This window comes from Hyposmocoma kahamanoa, unplaced genomic scaffold (genome assembly GCF_003589595.1).
Source record: "Hyposmocoma kahamanoa isolate Upper Pololo Valley unplaced genomic scaffold, ASM358959v1 94, whole genome shotgun sequence".
In the NCBI taxonomy this organism is placed as follows: Eukaryota; Metazoa; Arthropoda; class Insecta; order Lepidoptera; family Cosmopterigidae; genus Hyposmocoma; species Hyposmocoma kahamanoa.
Window position 1 is genome coordinate 6,409,811 of NW_020654878.1, and position 19,282 is coordinate 6,429,092.

Sequence of the window (19,282 nt, forward strand, 5' to 3'; positions counted from 1 at the left end):
GGAGGACGTGCAACCGCTGTGAAAAATTTATTTCTTTTTTGTGACTCATAATTTTAAATTGGAGAAGCGAATAGGCAGGAGGAAGGCAGTAGAACGAGGCATTGCGTGTCCAACTAAGCAGCAAACTCACACTGCCACATGTGGATACAATCTGAAGATCGCGGGGACGCCCGAACCCCCCCAGAGATGGCCACCTGGTCCTCCCCTCCGGTCGCCAACCGGCAAGGTGGAGCATTCCGGGATTTTTCGTTTGGTGCCGGGGCAGCCTTTCACGGGTGGCTTTCCCGCTACTTGGGTCCCCAACTTCCTACGGTCGGCCAGCGGTGCACCGTGCTTAGGATCCCGCTAGCCTCCAGAACCGAGTGCTCAGTGTGGCAGTACAAGCAGCTACTACTCGTCGTTGGACGCAATGCAACTGTTCAGACTCGACCTCCTAATGGCAACTCCCACACACAAGCCGGAACACGGAACCATTACCATAAACCATTTGGCGACTCGACTGCATCGGGAGGGTGGTTACCAGCCACGGCCGGCGCCTACCACTGGTAGTTGTTGCTCTTTAGCACCACTCAGGGGTCACTTGTAGGGTCTCGAGGGTAAACCTACGGAAGCGAGCAACATCAACCCCCGAAACATCCAATTCCTAAAATATTTATACAATATTCGTTAAAAATTTTCTAATGATTGTGTGTATTAGAAAAGGAGATAATTTCGGAATCGAAAGTGCGAACATTAGCCTTGCAGCCGGCGCTCACTCTGCTACAGTACCAAATTGCTTTCGCCCCTTTACTGTGGTTCGACTTGTTGAATCTGTACCTTCCGCACACCAACACTGGCTTTCCGAACCGAGACTCTGTTAACTGCAATTCTGTAAAATGAGAAATTTATACTACAAATCTCATAAGATTATAGCCAAACATAATCTAATTCTAAACGATAATCAAGAGCACTAAACCCGTTCACTCTGAACTTTTACATCCAAGACACAATAAAAAAGCAGGTTATAACATTATTTTCAATTATTTTACTATTTGCATTTTGAATTCATGTCGTATCGTTAACACTTTTACCTCTTAATTCATAAACAGTTAACGCATCTGGTCGATACATATTTCTTCCTGGCACTCAACAAAGAAGCTTTTACTTTGTCGTAATTGGGCAGACACTTTAAATATTCAGGTTTTGACTGATACTGTCGCAAAACTTCTTCAAAAACTTTCTGTATAGGTTTAGTACTTTGGCAAACTTCTTCACGCAGCTGGCATAAGATTAGTTCTCTTCTGTATGCATTGAAATCAGGGTCGCAGATATGTTCACTAACTCTTAATACCTTTTCTTCTACTTCAGACCAGGTGACTGAACCCCAGCATTTGCGATAGGTGCATTTCCATATGGATGAATCGTTCTTATTTACCTTATTCATTAAATGTCGATAGCCTGCTCTCCAAAGGGCTCTGTGTCCTTTTTTGCTCACTGAGAATGTTACTGTTAACAAATTGATTGGTATTATAGTACTATAGCCAAATTTAAATTAATTACATAAATCAGTAACTACATAAAGTTAAGATGGGATGGCGAATTGATAATCTTAGAATACAAAACAAAAAAAAATTTATTAATTCAACATAACAAAATTACTAATGCACATTTTCTACTTTTAGCAGGCATAACAAATTATGGCTAATTCGATAAATATTATAGTAATCCCTGGTAAAATAAATGAAAGTACATACACAATTAAATATACAAATAAAAATTTATCTATATACAAAATTTTACATACTTAATTACCGTTGTATGAAATAAAGGATATTACTCTAAAATATATAAATTCAAGACTGAATAAACTAATCAGAATTATACAATTAATCATGTCCTGAAATACACCGTTCTCCTAAATATTCTGTTCATGGAACTAAAGGTTTAACGTAGCTGAAGGAACTATAGTACAGTAAAGTTTTTAACAGCCTCCGTTACCGAACGGTTAGGCTCAGTTTATTTGAAAGGAAAGGAAGCGAATTTTTGTAACGAAATTCTCCGCATGCCCGAGAATGCTCGCGCATTCCGCGGAAGATTTTGGCTCGTATCTAGTTTGTACGTTACACAATTGACTATAAAGTTCATTATGCCATGTGCAATATCGTTACAAAACTTTCGCTTCCATTCCGTTCCGCCGCAGTATAAATTGAGCATTACCATGCTCGACTGCAACGCAGAGGTCCCGGGTCCGATTCCTGGGCCGAGAGAAATGTTGTATGGCCTACATTTATTTCTCTCCTGAGTTTGGCAGTAATTTGTGGTTGTCTATATGCGTGTCCTATGAGTGTGTGCGTTGTTTATTTACTTATTTAAAGTTACTATAAGCAAATTCAAGTTACACCAGCAACAAATCACGAATACAATCACATGTACATTATATATTTATTACCTTTAACTTCGAGTCGCTAAGGTTTATAACAAGATTAAAGTTTAAAATTCTTCATACTCACATACCTACACTTCGCGCGCTTTTCCCATCCACCTGCTGCCATCGTCACACACATCTGTCATCTTTTTTTTATGATATCCAGTGACGGGACGAACAAGACGTGCGCGATTTAAAGTTCTGAGTGGCGTCGCAACTGTTCTTGCACGACTTGTTCATCTCATCACTTGATATTATAAAAAAAAACATCTCATCAACATTCTTTATATTCTTATTATGTGTTAGCAAATCTTGACATTATATATTTCTTTCGTGCTCTATACAAAGAAACTCTGACTGCGTCGTAAGTAGGCAAGCACTTTACATACTCAGGTTTTGACTGATACTGTTTCAAAACTTCTTCGACAACTTTTTGTACAGGTTGTGTACTTTGACAAACTTCCTCGCGGAGTTGACACATGACTAGTTCTCGTCTATATGCATTGAAATCTGGTTCGCAGATATGTTCACCAACTCGCAAAGCCCTTTCTTCAAGCTCTGACCAGGTGACTGATCCCGAACATTGGCGATAGTGGCATAACCATATGGAGGAGTTCTTCTTGTTTACTTTATTTAACAAATGTCGATAGCCTGCCATCCAGAGAACTCTATTTCCTCTTTTGCTCATCGAAAATGTTACTGTTGACAAATAATTTTTAAAGTAACATTAGTCAGAAATTGCAAGATTTCAAAGTCAACACATGCATACACAATACAAAAAGAATAACGTTTTGTTCTTATAATACCAACATCGATAAATTAACATTAATTAAAACATAAAGGTAGAAAATATAATCTTACGTATACAAATTTAGCTCGGCTTGGATTACTCTAATTACTGAGTATCGTTTTTTAATTCCCTATAAGGAAGCTTTTATACAATCTAAGTTAGGTATTGCATTTTTGTAATTCGAATCAGATGTATATAAGGGTCCAAGAAATCAACTAGTTACTTTGAAATAACATCTGTGTTACTACAGCTACTCGAAGACCGTTGTAGGGCATTCTCTTTTAAACTTCGTGGTTTCCAGACTAGCTCTGATTCTCTCATCAATCACACAATGCTTCGTTAGTAAGAAATTGTGTAATGCCCCACAGCGACTGCGGTACCCTTTAGTCACTGCGACTCCTAAGCAAATATTGGTAACCGCCTCTCTATACGTCCCTTTTGATTTATCAAAAAGTTGTCATTTCTGAGAAGTATTTTTTTATATGAAACTGAATCCTCTGCTATAAACTGTTATTATTTTCTTTTTTTGTATAATACCAAGTGACGGGACGAACGAGTCGTGCGCCTAATGGTAAGCTACACGCCTGTCCATTACAGTTGCAGTGCCACTTACGAGCTTTAAATCGCAAAGATCTGAGGAGCACTGCCACTGCGCCCGTCACCCTGAGACTTAAGTTGACAAGTCCCATGTGCCTATAATTTCAGCAGCACCCTTACCCTTCCAAACCGGAACGCAGTAATGCTAACATTACTGCTTGGCGGAAGAAATAAATAAGGTGGCAGTACTTCCCTGAACGAACTCTTTCATAACGAGCTCCACTGCTGCTAAAAAATATTATGTAATAAGTTAAAAAATATTTTCTATGTATCGACACTGTACAATCGCTGCCACTACTCTTTTGGTAAACTAGTGAATTATAATAAAAAACAATTGAAGTAAAATATAATCTTGATCAGTTTAGAAACTACACATATATCAAAATATTAAGCAAAATAAAAAAGTACATTGCAAACTAGTCAAATTTATTAAAATTTAGAAAAAAACAATAAACAAATATCTAACTAAGTAACAGAAACTATTTGCGTAAATCCAGCGATCATTTCTTTATGCACCCACTTCTTAACAAAAACGTCAGGTAAATAGTAAATTAAATTGTACTAAGAAATGCACAGTTAGTACTCCTGGTACAAAACTGTATCGTTAATGCGATACATTTTTGCAAATAGCACAGACGAATTATGGAAAAAAAAGCAAGTCGTAGGAATGCGTTCACCTATACAACAAACTACCGAAAGATACTAAAGACGTACAGTCATTCCAATATTTAAATAAAAACTTAATTCCAAATTATAATTATTTTATTATAATTATGATATAATCGACTTTTTTTTTATTCAAGGGAAACAGTCATAAAACGTACGGTAACGCTAAGTGATACAAAAGTATCGATTAGAACAATTAGACTTAGAATTTTTTTTTTAATTGCTTCTCTTCTTAAAACTATGTAAGGATAACCCAAAAATAACTAGATTTTGTAAGTTTTTATTACAGAAATCCAAAGAGCGCTTAAATTAACCATTTTTAGAGTAGTTTGTTCTGGTAAATTGACTTGAGAAGGTGTCTTTAGAACGCAAAGGAGGTGCAAACCGGAACTCTAAAGTGAATTTTTTATAATAATTCGTGAGTCGATGTAGTTATTTAATAGTTTATATAAAACACATTAATCAATATAATTTCTTCTATTGAGCAGATATGGAAACTTGAAAGCATTACAAGAGGTTTTATAGTTAATATATTTAATTCTAGTGCGAACACAAAGATTGTCGATAGTTTGTTTTACACTATTTCTAATGCATCAATGTACACATTGTAGCAAGGGTTCCAAATTACGCCTCCGAACTCCAAATTGTTCGTCACATAATCTCAGTACAGATTACTGAAAAAACCCACCTCAAGTCATTCATCCCTTTGTTTGTTAAATGGGACCACTTCTTAGATACCCTCTTTCCAACGAAAAAAACATCATGAAAATCAGTTCACAAATGGTGATATATAGTTATCGTTATTATTACATACGTACAAAAAAACATACAGTCGAATTCAGAACTCCTCTTTTATAAGTCGGTTAAAAAGATGAGTAAGTACAGTAATAAAAATAATGGCTTTACTGAATGGCTGTGAAACACGTACAATGAAACAGAGTTATTAAAAGATTTAGAAATAACATTGCCGATATGGAAATTGAATTTATGAATTGAAGTGAAGACGTGAATGTAAAGTTGATTTTTTATGTATATATAATGTACTATATATAATGTACAAGTTTACAACTGTGACCATAGCAATTCTACTTAATTCGTTCCGTTTATTTTTATATTATACTAATACACAAAATTTTATTTCTATATCATCATTGAAATTTCATAATGTTTTGTCAAGACGTACACTCAGTATATGTTTTGAGATACCTTGTATTTCTTGACAAGTAAATTTGTATTATTTTTGAGATACGAATATCTTCAACCATAATTATTTATGATCATGGTAATCGTTAACCCTAACAATTGTGTCGTCTAAAGTGAGAATGGACGCTTTGCATCCTTGCCGATTCCTAGAACAATACCACATGGCTCTGCTCCCTCGGTACTTGGGTGATTTGTTGTACCTGTAGTTGCCTAATAGTAGCACAGGCTTGCCATAGCGGGAAGTTGTCAAAGTTGCTTCAAAATCATCTGAAAAATACGTTGTTCCAAATTTGTATTCAGTTAACAGCGATGCTTTTATTTAGCTAAGGCCACAGCGACTCCTTATTTCGTACTTGCAACTAGGTTTATCCCATATTGCATTTCGCAGGATACTCCATCGTAAATCAATAATAAACATTTAAAAATATAGAAAGCTAAATAGTACAACCAATCTTTATTACGAAGACAACATAACACATATAACAACAACAATTTAATTTAATAATTTTTGTTCCACCTAGGACCTAACTAGGTGGTTAACGACCGTTTCCTTATGCTCCTACTGGGTACTCCCAATGGTAGGAGCACGAAGACTAATATAACCTTATGCTTCTTCTGGTAGAACCAAAGGGATAATAATATCCTCGTGCTCCTGTTAATGTACTATCACCTGTATTTATACTTATGAAACAAAATCTTTATACTAAAGGTTATTTATACAACTTCTGCGTACTTGGATGACAAAAATCCGTGATAATGATCCATTTAGCTCGTTCAGGTTGTTTCTGTATGTACATAAATATCTATATACCTATATAACTATATCTATATAACTGCCTCCGTAGCCGAACGGTTACCATGCCGGACTGCCACGCAGAGGTCCCAGGTTCGATTCCCGGGCCGAGAGAAATAGTTGTATGGCCTACAATTATTTCTCTCGTGAGTTTGGGTGTAATTTGTGGTTGTCTATGTGTGTGTCCATGGCACCCGCGACACAGGGTTTCCCTAGTGCGGGGCTATGTTGAGTGTGTGCGTTATTTATTTATATTAATTATAAAGAGCAACCCCTAGAGTTTCTTGCTCATTCTTCTCAGAGGAATAAAGTTTAATCAATATGAGAATTTCAAGTGTAATTTTCTTACCTATGAAATAAAGATATTTTTTTACTTTTTTGATTTTGGTACCTAAAAGCATGTGACATGACGACGCCGTGCAAACGTGTAGGAAACGTGTCTCGTGTTGGATACGAGCAAGCAGTAAGCAGTTGAACACTGTCGCCGGTTGCAGCAACAGCAATTATATCAATATTCGCTTCTAGTTGCCAGTTACTTATATCGAATACAAGACTCACGTGTGCACGGCGCTTTAAGCGTTGACAAATGCTACCCAAATCCTCATAATAACAATCTTTTTTTACGACCTTCGTGGTCGAGTGGCTTACATGCCAGTTTTCATGGTGTCGCCATCTCTCAAGGTCCCAGGTTCGATTCTCAGCCGGGTCAATCTAATTTTCTACAATGTCTCATCGGGTCTATGAGCTTGTGGTACTGTCATTGTTTCCGATTTCCATAACACAAGTGCTTTAGTTACTGATTTTGGGATCAGAGGAACGTATGTGATATTGTCTAACATTTAATTTAATTTAATATTAATCTTCTTGTTATTCAACTTACAGGCCAAATATTTCAACACTATAATGTAAATTGACAAACTTTTGACTACTTGGTACTTGGTGTAACGGGCTGGTATCCGCAACCCGACGTCAAGGCGCCTATTTTACTTTAGACTATTGCACTACTTTTAGATATTTCGCTGTAGTAGTGTAACTGTAGTTCAAATCTAAACATTCCAATGCAAAATAAAATCATACAATCACTTGTAATGTCAAACGTCATTTCGGAACACCAAAGTTTTATTATATCAGAATTTGATACTCGGCTAAGAAAAAAATAAAACTGTCAAATGGTAAATATTGTATCATATTTTAATAAATAACTTATCTGTAAAATCTTTTTTTACTAGATAACTATTCACATATTCATATTTTTGGATATACTTTACATTCAAGGATGATTATGCTCGTTGTTAATATTTTTGATTTCGTCATTTATCGTGAGTACATTTACTTTGCACTGATTACTAACCCTTTTAGTACAATACCACTTCGCCCGTACGCCTGTATATCGCAAATATTTATTAAATCTATGACCTCCTAGTAAAAGTACCGGATTTCCATAACGTGATTTTGTCCATACTGGTAATAGAATACCTAAAAAGAAAATAATGTGTCGTTTATATCGTAATAATTGTTAAATATTTTATACATGTTGTTTTATGCACGTAGTTTTCTGTCAAAATAGAACTCCTCCTAGGAGGAAAACAAACCGACGAAGTAGATAACGAGTATATTGAAAATTATAAATATTTTTTGTAAGTAAGTATTCTTCTAGTTATCGTGTCAATACTTCGTTTAGTAGCAGAACTGAATTAACTTTGAATAGTATGTTGCCTCCTTGTCTGTGCTATTCGTGGCTGCGTAGAGACCTTCCCTCGTACAGGTATGCACGAATAGCACAGCAGCAAGTGCTGCATGTACTGTGTTAGGACACCGCAAGCACATCGGGTTAGACTAGCATCCCTGAACCCCCATTTAGCGACCTACCTGGGTGCGAATGCGATTCAAGGACCTCAACACCTAATACCTAAAGTCAATATACATATATCGTCGTTGGTAATTTTGATTATGACGTTGTCAATGATAGTAAACATCATAGGGTATCCTAAGGTCCGCGTTTGCGGGCTCCGCCAGCAGCCCTTGGCTCCTTTACTTTTTATAGTACTTGTTGAATCTGTATTTGCCTAATCGTATAACGGGTTTGCCTTGTCTTGTTGTAGAAAAAAATGTCTTCCTCTGTAACAGTTGAACGAGAAGAATCATTTAAAAGTTATTACAAAATACCGTAGGACATCTGTTTTCTGAGAAGCGATTCATCAATTTTTAAATACTACAAAAAAACTTCATAAATTCTTTGAATTATGAAAATATTTTTTTTTTGTACTAACGCAATTTATTATAAAACCATAAAGTGACATCAATGTGAGTGCTCGTTGGTAATTTTGATAATGACGTCATCTATCGTTGTGAGTGTCGCGCGACACCCTGAGGATCGCACCCTTACGCACCGCCAGTAGCCCCTAGAACCCTTACTTCTGGTACATTTGTTAAATCTATATCTGCCCATTTGGATCACTGGTCTCCCATTTCTTGATATAGTGAAGGTAGCTTCTTCTGAAACAGTTAAACATAGATAACGTCACGAACGATATTGGCCCAGTTATTTTAAAAAAATACACATTGCATGATCTTAACAGTCACGGTAAACAACACAACTGTCTTAAGGAATCATAAAATAAAGAAAATGTTAATTTTTCTTACCTATGTAACATTTAATTACCAAGCAATCTATTACACATAAAAACCAACAAGTGCACTCAATGTGTGTGATCGTTGGTAATTTTGATAATGCTGTCATTCATAGTGGTGAGAGTCGCACGACATCCCGCTGATCGTATCTTCACGCACCTCCAGTAGCCCCTAGAACCTTTACTTCTGCAGTACTTGTTAAATCTGTATCTACCCATTTGTATAACAGGCCTCCCTCGTCGTGATGTAGTGAAAAAAGCTTCATCTGAAAAATCGTACAATACGTAATATAATACAATACATAATACGTAAATTAGCCCACAACAGATATTTTAGAATCCGTATGAGTGAAAGTGATGATTGTTATCAATATAAATGTAACATAAATTGAATTTGAAATGATAGAATTATCAAATGTATAAAAAAATATACCTTATTAATACACAAAGTACATTTTAAAGCTTTAAATAATTTCAGTGGTTGTGAGCTTTCTGCTTAATAATAACGTTGTCCAAAGTGATAAGAGTTGCAGAACAGCCAGCATGGACCTTCGTACAAATCCATCTGGCCCGAGGCCCTCGACTGCCACTCCACAAGTTGAAACGATACCGGCCTATTTGGATCACAGGCCTGCCACGCGTCGACTTCACAAATATTGGCTCTGAAATTGACCAAAATAATAAACTAGTAAATTGGATATGAGTCCCGCTATGTAATGGTCTTCATGAAAGTAAATTTTAAGGAATGGATGTAAGATAGCCAAAGGCAATAAAATATGGTATGTAACTCCAGAAACTCGTAACAATTTGATATCTACGATGGTTTTCTCGTGTAGTGGTCTATCTCAAATGCATCTAATTCATCAAAGAGATGGCTTTAAAAAGTTGAGAAATGTCTGCCGCTCAATATTGACAAATCGTAGACCATCCCAATGTTATCATGTGATTATTCTAACCAATGGAAAGTTTGGAATCCCAATCACAATAAAACTTAGCATTTCCTGAATTAATCTCACATAATAAGTCAACAAAAGGTCGATTTTGGATTAAGCCACTGTTCTTGAAAAGCAGCTATTTGTACAGACGACACATTGACAAACCTTGTTCCGTGGCACTAGAGGCGATATTGGAACAAAAGTGTATAGCTTGATATGCTTTTGACTGTACACATAACTTACTTTAAAAACGTGGCGCATGTATGTTTAGTAAAATAAAATACAAGAATGTCAAAAATAATCATATTTTCAAAGATATTATACATTTAAAACATTATTTCTGTCTTCAGTAAGATAATAACACTTATTTAAGTTTAATGGCGAAAAACGAACACTACGCGATGGTTTTAGCAACTAAGCTATATGATAAAGACTAGATATTCAAATTACAGGCGATGAATAGTGAAAGAGTTTTGCAACATTTGTATGTGAAAGCTACATTACAAAAGTAAACGTAGTTATCACTTTCGGGAAAGCCATCCGCAAGCGTCCATCTTGTCCAGACGTTTTAAGTACAAAATAGGTGCAATCTTTGGCACTAAAAAGTGCCAACTAGACTTGTCCTAATCTTGTGAGAGTCTTCTTCATCGATGTAAATTTCGGTCCAAAGTCAATCTGAAAGTCTTCGTCTAAAGAGGCTTCGCCTTCAGGTCGCCCGGAGGGCAATTTGTTTACATGTGAAGTATTTAGATAGTCCTAGAATATACTCGACATTCTATTCAAACAATGGTCTACCTTACACCATACCCGGCGTGGCTTTACACATGTACGCTGGAAGATTTAATGGCGACTGGTAGTGACGTGGTCAGCGTGACCAGTCGCAAGAAGACTCTATGACACGCAAACGTTAAGAAGTACAAAACGTGAGTTTAGTTTAGTATATGTATATATAGAATGAAAAGCGCACATAGTGTAAATTACATAATTATCAATTTCATGCTCGCTTCTATTGTCTTTAATGATTGTGCTCATTAAAGCACTTAACAATAGCGCCGGCAAATGTGGTGATCTTTGCGCGACAGCCGCTATGATCTTTGATGCAAATCCATCGAACCTTGGGCTCCTTACTACCGCTCCACCGGCTAAACCGATAGGGACCAAGTTGGATGACCGTGGCCCTACCAGACCGTGATAGTTGAATCTCTGGATATAAACCTACAAGCAAATAGAAGTTCTTTGAAAAACATGTTACTAATGATATGTATGGGTACACATAACATATATATAACAAGTCATATCTCTGAAGAGAAGCAAATAGGAAAACCACTTTATTTGTATATGCGAACAAATCAGAATTGAGTTCTTACCTATAACGAAAGGACAAGAATAACATAATAATAACACAAGAATCGCCTTAATGATGACATTTTGTATACGAGTATGTATGTATATAAGTATGTATTAAAATGGTTTATAAGCAGTGATCGGAATTGAGGGAATTAATTTAGCTTAACTTAAGAATTACATGGACTTTCCCTTCTACAAATCCCGGGACTTCTCGGAACTAATTATATTTGAAAATGCGTATTATAATTAATTATTATTTCCTATGAAATATACGTGCTACAAATTATTATCTCAAAAAATAACATTGTATTTATGTTTCTATAGGTGCTTACGTATTTAAATACTTTAGGGTCGAAACACAAAACTGCGAATCGGCGCGATGCGAATTCGCACGCAGAAAACTGCGACGCGAATTGCTGCGATGCAATTTCGTGCGGCAAGGCATCTTCATTACCCCGGTTCGGGTAACCATTTCTTCGACGATCATCAACCGTACTGAACGTATTTTTTTTAAATTAGGTAACAACGTGAATCATAAAAAGAGTATTGCACTGCTGTTGTTGGTAAGAGAGTTTAGGAAAAAACAAAAAGAACATTAACATCGCAGGAATGCGCGATGCGCCTAATTCTTGCGATGCGTCGTGCGAACTCGTAGATTTCTGCGATGCGACGTCGCATCGCACTTTTGTGTTTCGACCCTAAGTCATTTAAAACCTACATTTACGAGTGTTTAGATAATAAACAGTAAAAAAACAAATTTTATACGCATTGATGACGAATGGGTAAGTCCGTAATAAGAAACCGTTTATACTTTGAGTAGATTAACTCCCAAAATTCCGATCACTGGTAATGAGTGATCTGAAATTAAAGACCATATTTTAAGAACACCAAATTTATTAATCTACATAGTATAAAATCCTGCAGTTAGTATCATACAAATCAGTCGTGTACTGACCTTGGCTTACATTCATAATATATACTCCCGGACACATAAATCGAGCCACCTTGCATTTTTATTCTTATAGGGCAGAACACAAAAATATTGTTATATAATTAAATATTGTATTTTCCCAGTTTTTTCAATTCAAATTATCAACTAGGACTCAAGGAAATGACGTTTAATATACCAATTTCAAAACAGCTTAGTAGTTTTCGGTCAATCAAACATTGTTTAAGCTTAGGTCAATTAATACTGAAAATGCAAGGTGGCTCGACTTACGTGTCCGGGAGTGTAGTTGATTATTCCACACACATGTGAATGTAAAACATAACACGACATATTTAGCTGAACGAGCAACGCAAGGCCGAACGATTACAGCTGGAAAGTTACATGAGTTAATAACACGCTTAACCACTTCTTTTCACATTGACTGCGAGGAAATTAAACAATATGATACAAATACCAAATAAATATTTTCTAATAACCACCTGCGCGCCATCGTAATGTAATTCTTATTTTTAATTCATATTTGTATAAAGAACACAAAAGAAAATAAAATTATATCAAGCATACATGAGATTATTTTGTTCTTTTTTGTTGAATTATTGAATACCTAATTGTCAAAATTAAACCATATGAACTAAGGAAATTTATCAGGCCCCGATGTTCAATGATTTTTTTATGTGCCCAGTTTCTTTTTCTAATTAGATATTGCGTTTAAAAATGAATGTTCCTAATTATAGTTTATTCCATTTAGCATATTAATCGGGGTCATAGACCCGACTTTTATCACAACAAAATCACAATAACTGTAAAAATTGTGACATCGTTTCTGAAACGATAATAACAGCTAAAGACATAACTTAAAAAATGTGAAATTGATAATATCATTCTGTGAATTTATATGTTGTTAAAACTTAAATATATATAATACTAAAATATATTAGTAATGACTTTAATGATTTATGAATTATATGAATACGATATTAAAACTATTTAAAACTCCGGGCATGATAACTATAATTCAGTTTCTTTAGACTCATTTTCAGGCTAGTTTTACCTAATTTCGGTGGTAATTTTTATTATTTAAATATTCTACATTATTATTATGAAGCATTATTTAATATTCGAGTGTAGTAATCTAAAATATTACCTACCTTACGCGCCAGAAGCGCGCCGCCTTTCGGCCATTTTGTTTTACAACTATCAACAACTACTTTGAATGGACGAATGAACAAAACATTATTTATTAGACATTAAAAAATTACAATGAAAACACACAACAGTAATGTATCACAGAATAAGCTAATGTACAACAGGCGGCCTTATAGGTAAGTAGCAATTTCCTCCAGGCAACCACAGAATAGAAATTTAAGTGTTGGAAAGAGAGGTGCAACCAGAGAATACTGTTGTAATGGAAGTGTTTCAAATAAATACATTACACATTGAACACCAATAAAATGTATACACGTAGATAAATAATACATAATAACAAATTTTATTTACAAAATTTTGAAGGAAAATAAAACAAATAATAAATAGTAATAATAGTAAATAAAATAACTTAGGAAAATTATAACACTATGCAATAACGGGATAAATGAAGGTTTTGTATAGATAAAAACGAGACTTAGATGGAAATGTTCTTTAACACGTCCTTTGAACGAATCAAGAGAATGGGATCGTCGAATAGGTTCAGGAAGATATTTTTTTTATGATATATTCTTTGAAAAGATTGAGACAATATATTTAATTAATACGTTTTACTACTATCAAACTTTTTAAAAGTTTACAACCCCCGAGATCATTTATATGTCAAGGTAACTTTCGCACGTTACTGGGAACTTTGGAGAGTGTCGTTTTCACAAATAACGTATAGAGTGGCAAGAAGGTGAAGAAGAATGAACCCTATTGACATGCTAAACGGCACTTAGTAAATTAAAATAAAAAAGAAACATTAGGAATAGCCCCTGTTCGATTCACATTTATTTCTCACGCGAGTTAGGGTGCAATTTGTGGTTGTCTATGTGTATGTTCAAGGCACCCGCGATACAGGATTGCCCTAGTGCGGGACACAATAAATACTACTTTTAAAAAGTAACAACATTTTAGACCCTAGAGCCTAAATTCGATTCCGCTTACGCGAAGCGCATTTAATATTTTTTTTTATTTAGGATCATAAGAATTACTTTATTATCACGAAATTATATATTATTTAGTGAAAATACAACAATACACATCTTCACACACTTCAGCAGCTCATAGCAGACGATGACATAAATTTTAACTTCTTTAGAGTATAAAACAGGTGTCAGTGATTATGTTCATGGCAAAAAGTAGTAATTTCGTCATAAACTGTAATGATAGTAGCCTTGCAGCCGTAGCAGGCTTTAACACAAATCCATCTCGCTCGAGGCCCTTTGCTGCCCGACCATTTGTTGAACCGATACTTGCCCATCTGAATGGCAGGTTTGCCAAAACGAGATGTTGTGAACACGGGAGTTATATTATCTGAAATACCATACAAAAACAATTTATCCCACGTTCTACTTGAAATTAAATATTCATATTTTATAAACAATTTTCGGTGTTTGCACATCGAAAATTGTTCTAATTGCTTAGAAGATAACTTTAAAATTTGATACTCAAAAAGTATTTTTTTCATCATAGGTATATTAAAAAAATACAATACAATTTTCATTTATAACAAAGGATAGAAAAAGTAATGAATATTAACAAAAACATAAAGTCATGTTTTAGTATAAGCATGTAATGATTAAATTAATTTATAAAATAAGTATAATAATTTCTAATCACGTCAATTACGACAGATTTTCATTTTGACGATTTCTTTATTTAAAGCAGTAACGAGCTCTAATTTTTAGAGCCTATTAGGCGTAGCCTCCATTTATTGAAGGGATTGAAGTGGAGGAGTCATAAAACGCGAAACGAAATCCACACAGACTTCCACAGGTTCAGGACATTTACGATCAATGTCATTACAATTTCAAATTAAACATTCGCTGCTGTAATGATCTTAATAAGGTGTTAAATTTATTGTGCAATTAATATATAGTTTTGAAACTTTTCAACTGAAAGTACTTATTAAAATGTGATATTTATTCACATAAGGATCATTTTCAAGTTTACATATTTACGTAGCACACTTAATTGGCTTAATTCAAAAACTTTATACATCGTCTACAAGCAAAAGTAAAGATTAAATTTAAAAATACTGACTTACTAATTAAACTTTATCATACGTGTGACAATTATTTAATTATTAAATTCTGTTGATCGTTGTTTATTAGTAGTGTTGGTAGATACATCCTTTTGTTATTTTCCGTTACAAATCTCTCGTACTTTTAGTTCCTTGTTTTAATAAATTTCAACACAGACACAGGTTTAAGAAGAATATTGTACTTATACCTATCATCGCGTTCCTTGCAAAATTTTGTAACACGTTGAGGAATAACTTCTTCGAGGAATAATTTTTTTTGGGGAGTGTTCAGAGATAAGTACCTCTTTGAACAAATTTCCAGTAATGAGATCCATTTTTATAGCAACCAGCACCTGTTTGTAATAAAATCAATCTCACTCTTTTCGAAGCGACATACTGAATATCGCCAGTGGTGGCGTTCTCTTCTACTGTAATTTCCATAAGTAAAATAAATCGGTTGTTATTATATTTCATATTATATAAAAACTTAAATTATATATTTTTATCGCAAACCTATTAAGAACTTAAAAATAATATATATAAATATTTAGCAATGTATTCAATACTTCCATGGATTTTTCTTATTCTTGTTATCATTATAAAATATTACAAAAAATAATTACAAATGTCTGAAACAGAATGCCATTTGAACAGAAAGTATTACTGCATAATACATATTGATTTCATACCCACACTTGTAGCTTTATATATGTAGCACATTTTATTATTAGTCGTCGTAAGTCAGAGTCAATATCGTGTACAAGCTAAACTAGTGCTTTACTAAAATGCTTACCTTCCAATTTAGCTTAATCGTGGTTGTGATAATTATTTATTGTGATGACTTCATTGTCTATAGTAGTGATGGAAGCTCGACATCCTTGTTGTTTTTTGTTACAAGTCCATCGTACTTTTGGTCCTCTGCTTCCACTCCATTTATTAAATCGGAAAGAATCCAGGACAATTACGGGTGTCCCGCGATTAGACATCTCGAATCTTGGTGCTCCTAGAAAATTGCATTTAATTATCAACAAATTGTTGAAGTGTGAAAGTTAAGTCAAAAATAAAATATATACCTTGTCATACAATCGGAAAAAAAGAAAATATTTTTTTAGTATTTCGTAAACATTATAAGATAATGTAGTCATTTCCACGTCGCTAAGGATTTTGTAAACTTCATAATAAAAAGGTCCCAACGAAAGACATGTAGTGCGATAGCGCAACAAGTGTGTCCTTCTTGTCATTTCATTATAATGAAATGGCAAGAAGAACACGACTGACATTGACTTACAAATAAATGGACGACGGGTCTAATACAAAAACCACGAAAAAAATGTCCCAAGTCAACCTATTTAAACGTAGTGACATCTAGAGGAATATGAAAAAGCTAAAACGTTGAATGTAAATTGTAATGTCATCGCAGTACTGTCTAATTTTGCTTGCTTCGCTGTCAGTCGAACAAACGAAGACTAAAGCGTGAATGACGCTCTGTATACGATTTTAACGCCCTATAACTTCGGACACTTTTTAGCGCGGACCCGCCGTCCATATAATTGTAAGTCAATGACGACTGAAAAAATTGTATGGATACATTTTTAAAAACCTGGATTTTTACAAATAAATAAAAAAAGCAATTTAAAATGCACAGATTTATCAAGCAATCTCGCGTTAACAAACAAGCAAAAGTGATAAAGAAGTAAGTATTAGTAGCAAACGTTTTATTACACTTATAAATTTAAAAAATTACAATTATTAATTACAGCTCGAAAATTATTTAAATTGATTATTGCTTATTTGCATTCAATTATGGTTATGTGAATTCATAGTTTTTATGATGGTATCTTCGAACATGATAATGGTGGCCCGGCAGCCGCGATTGGCTTGGTTACATACCCATCGCGTTTTGGGCCCTTTACTTGAACTGTGCCTGTTGAATCTGTAGACTCCAATGCAGAGGATTCGCCTTGAACCCGACTTGTCAAAATATGGACCTTTAAAATACAATGATCTATAAATTTAGGAACAACTTTAAGAAAAGCTACAAAGCGCTAAGTCACTGAGCACAATGCGAAACACACGTTTGAGTTGTTGAAGAAGTAGAAAGAATCAAAAGATATTCATTCATTATAATGTCACGATAAAAATGCTGAATATAGAAATGCCAAAGTCCATAGATGACGTTATTTAATGGTTGTGTGAATTGAGCCATTTAACGACGACGTTCCTGAATGTGACGATTGTGGCTCGGCATCCACTGCCCTTGCTTGTACAAATCCATCGAGTCTTTTCACCAGTATAAGAATGAATACCAAATCTATAATGTTGGACACAAAGGATTGTGCGACCGTTTTTTCTCCTTACAAATTTGTAATCTGCAAAAACGTTAAGAATAATAAATAAGCAATAAGGTAAACCAATTCAATATGAATGGAAAAGTGATATTAAGTAATAAACAACACAAAATGTAATAATGACAATTTTTATAATAAAAATATTACTCGTATATATTATATATTAAATATTGGTAAGAAATAACGAATAAAATTATTAAATGCTAAACGTAAAGAAGAAAGACCTCCACAAAAAATAACATGGATAATGAAGACTCAAACATTGTTTTAATTGAGCACAATGTGATTCCACGCTTTCAAACACCAATTAAAGTTAGATCTAGGTGTTGCCTATCTACCAAGCCTTTAACCAAAATGTTAGTGATTATGATTGTTCTTCACAGCAACCACGTTCCCATCTATAATAACAGCGACAGCCTTGCACCCCACGCTACACCGCCTTGCACAACGCCACATCTTGCCACCGCTTCGTTTGTCCTTGTGAAACCTGTGCTCTCCGATCACGTAAACCATCGCCCCGTTGCGAGTTATGTAGAAACCTGTTGTTATAAAATTAAGAGCATCTGTTATTAATTGCTTTTTAAATACAATACATAAGAGACCAAGAGCTGAAATGAAAACACTCATGTCGTTTATAATACATCAAATAAGTAGGTTATATATAAAAAATGAAATATGTTGCTTCTTTTAAGCCCTATATATGTTTATGCAACTGTCAGGTCAAGTTTTAATCAATTCAATTAATCTCTATGAAATGTTGCAAATTGATGATAAACTGCATCACCAAAAATTACCAGTATGATACTACACGTAATGTAAAATGACCGTAGGGCTTTCTATCAGCTCCATAAAGCAGTATACTTTTAATTAGATAAACTCATTGCAAAGCGAATAGTCCACTAAAACGCTACTGGTATATATAATGATATATTTGATTAATAGACGTAACATCGTCCCCTTTAGCACGAATGAAAATACTTACAATTTAAATGATACAGTTATTAACATTACTCGAAGTCAAAGTTTGTTTTATAAACCTCAGGTTCAGAATGTAGACTATGTATATGTATGTAATGTAGACTATAGCTATGATTAGGCGGTATGTCCATTCCGTACCGAAGCGCAGCAGTCTTTCTTTTCTGTTTTTTATAGTGTATTTAGCAACGCAAGTTTATTATTTTACAGATTTCTTTTTGCTGAATTTCACTATGTTTGACCATCGTGATATTCATATATTGTTTGTGAAATAACTCCACTAGTTTGTTATAATTATTAAAACAAAAAAGTGTAAAACAAAAAAAAGTAGAATTGTAATTATATGCCCGTTTCGTAATACATGTATACCGGTTGAGAAACGGCCGAGTAATTCCGTTCGGAAATTGGGAAATTTGAGTGGATGCCAAGAACGC

The 19,282-nt window shown here is 34.5% G+C and overlaps 1 protein-coding gene across 35 annotated transcripts in view; it reads right to left on the reverse strand.

Annotated features, from left to right (window-relative positions):
- The window catches only part of LOC113237741 (modifier of mdg4), a 563,531-nt gene that overhangs the window by 471,889 nt on the left and 72,360 nt on the right, over positions 1 to 19,282 (reverse strand). The window contains exon 5 of one of the 35 annotated variants that reach the window (XM_026474364.1): positions 11,019 to 11,233. The exons of the other annotated variants lie outside the window; for them this stretch is intronic. Within the exon in view, the coding sequence (XP_026330149.1) occupies positions 11,034 to 11,233 (200 nt within the window). The 3' untranslated portion in view covers positions 11,019 to 11,033. Of the gene's footprint in view, positions 1 to 11,018; positions 11,234 to 19,282 lie in introns of those variants that run through there. 35 annotated transcript variants of the gene reach the window in all.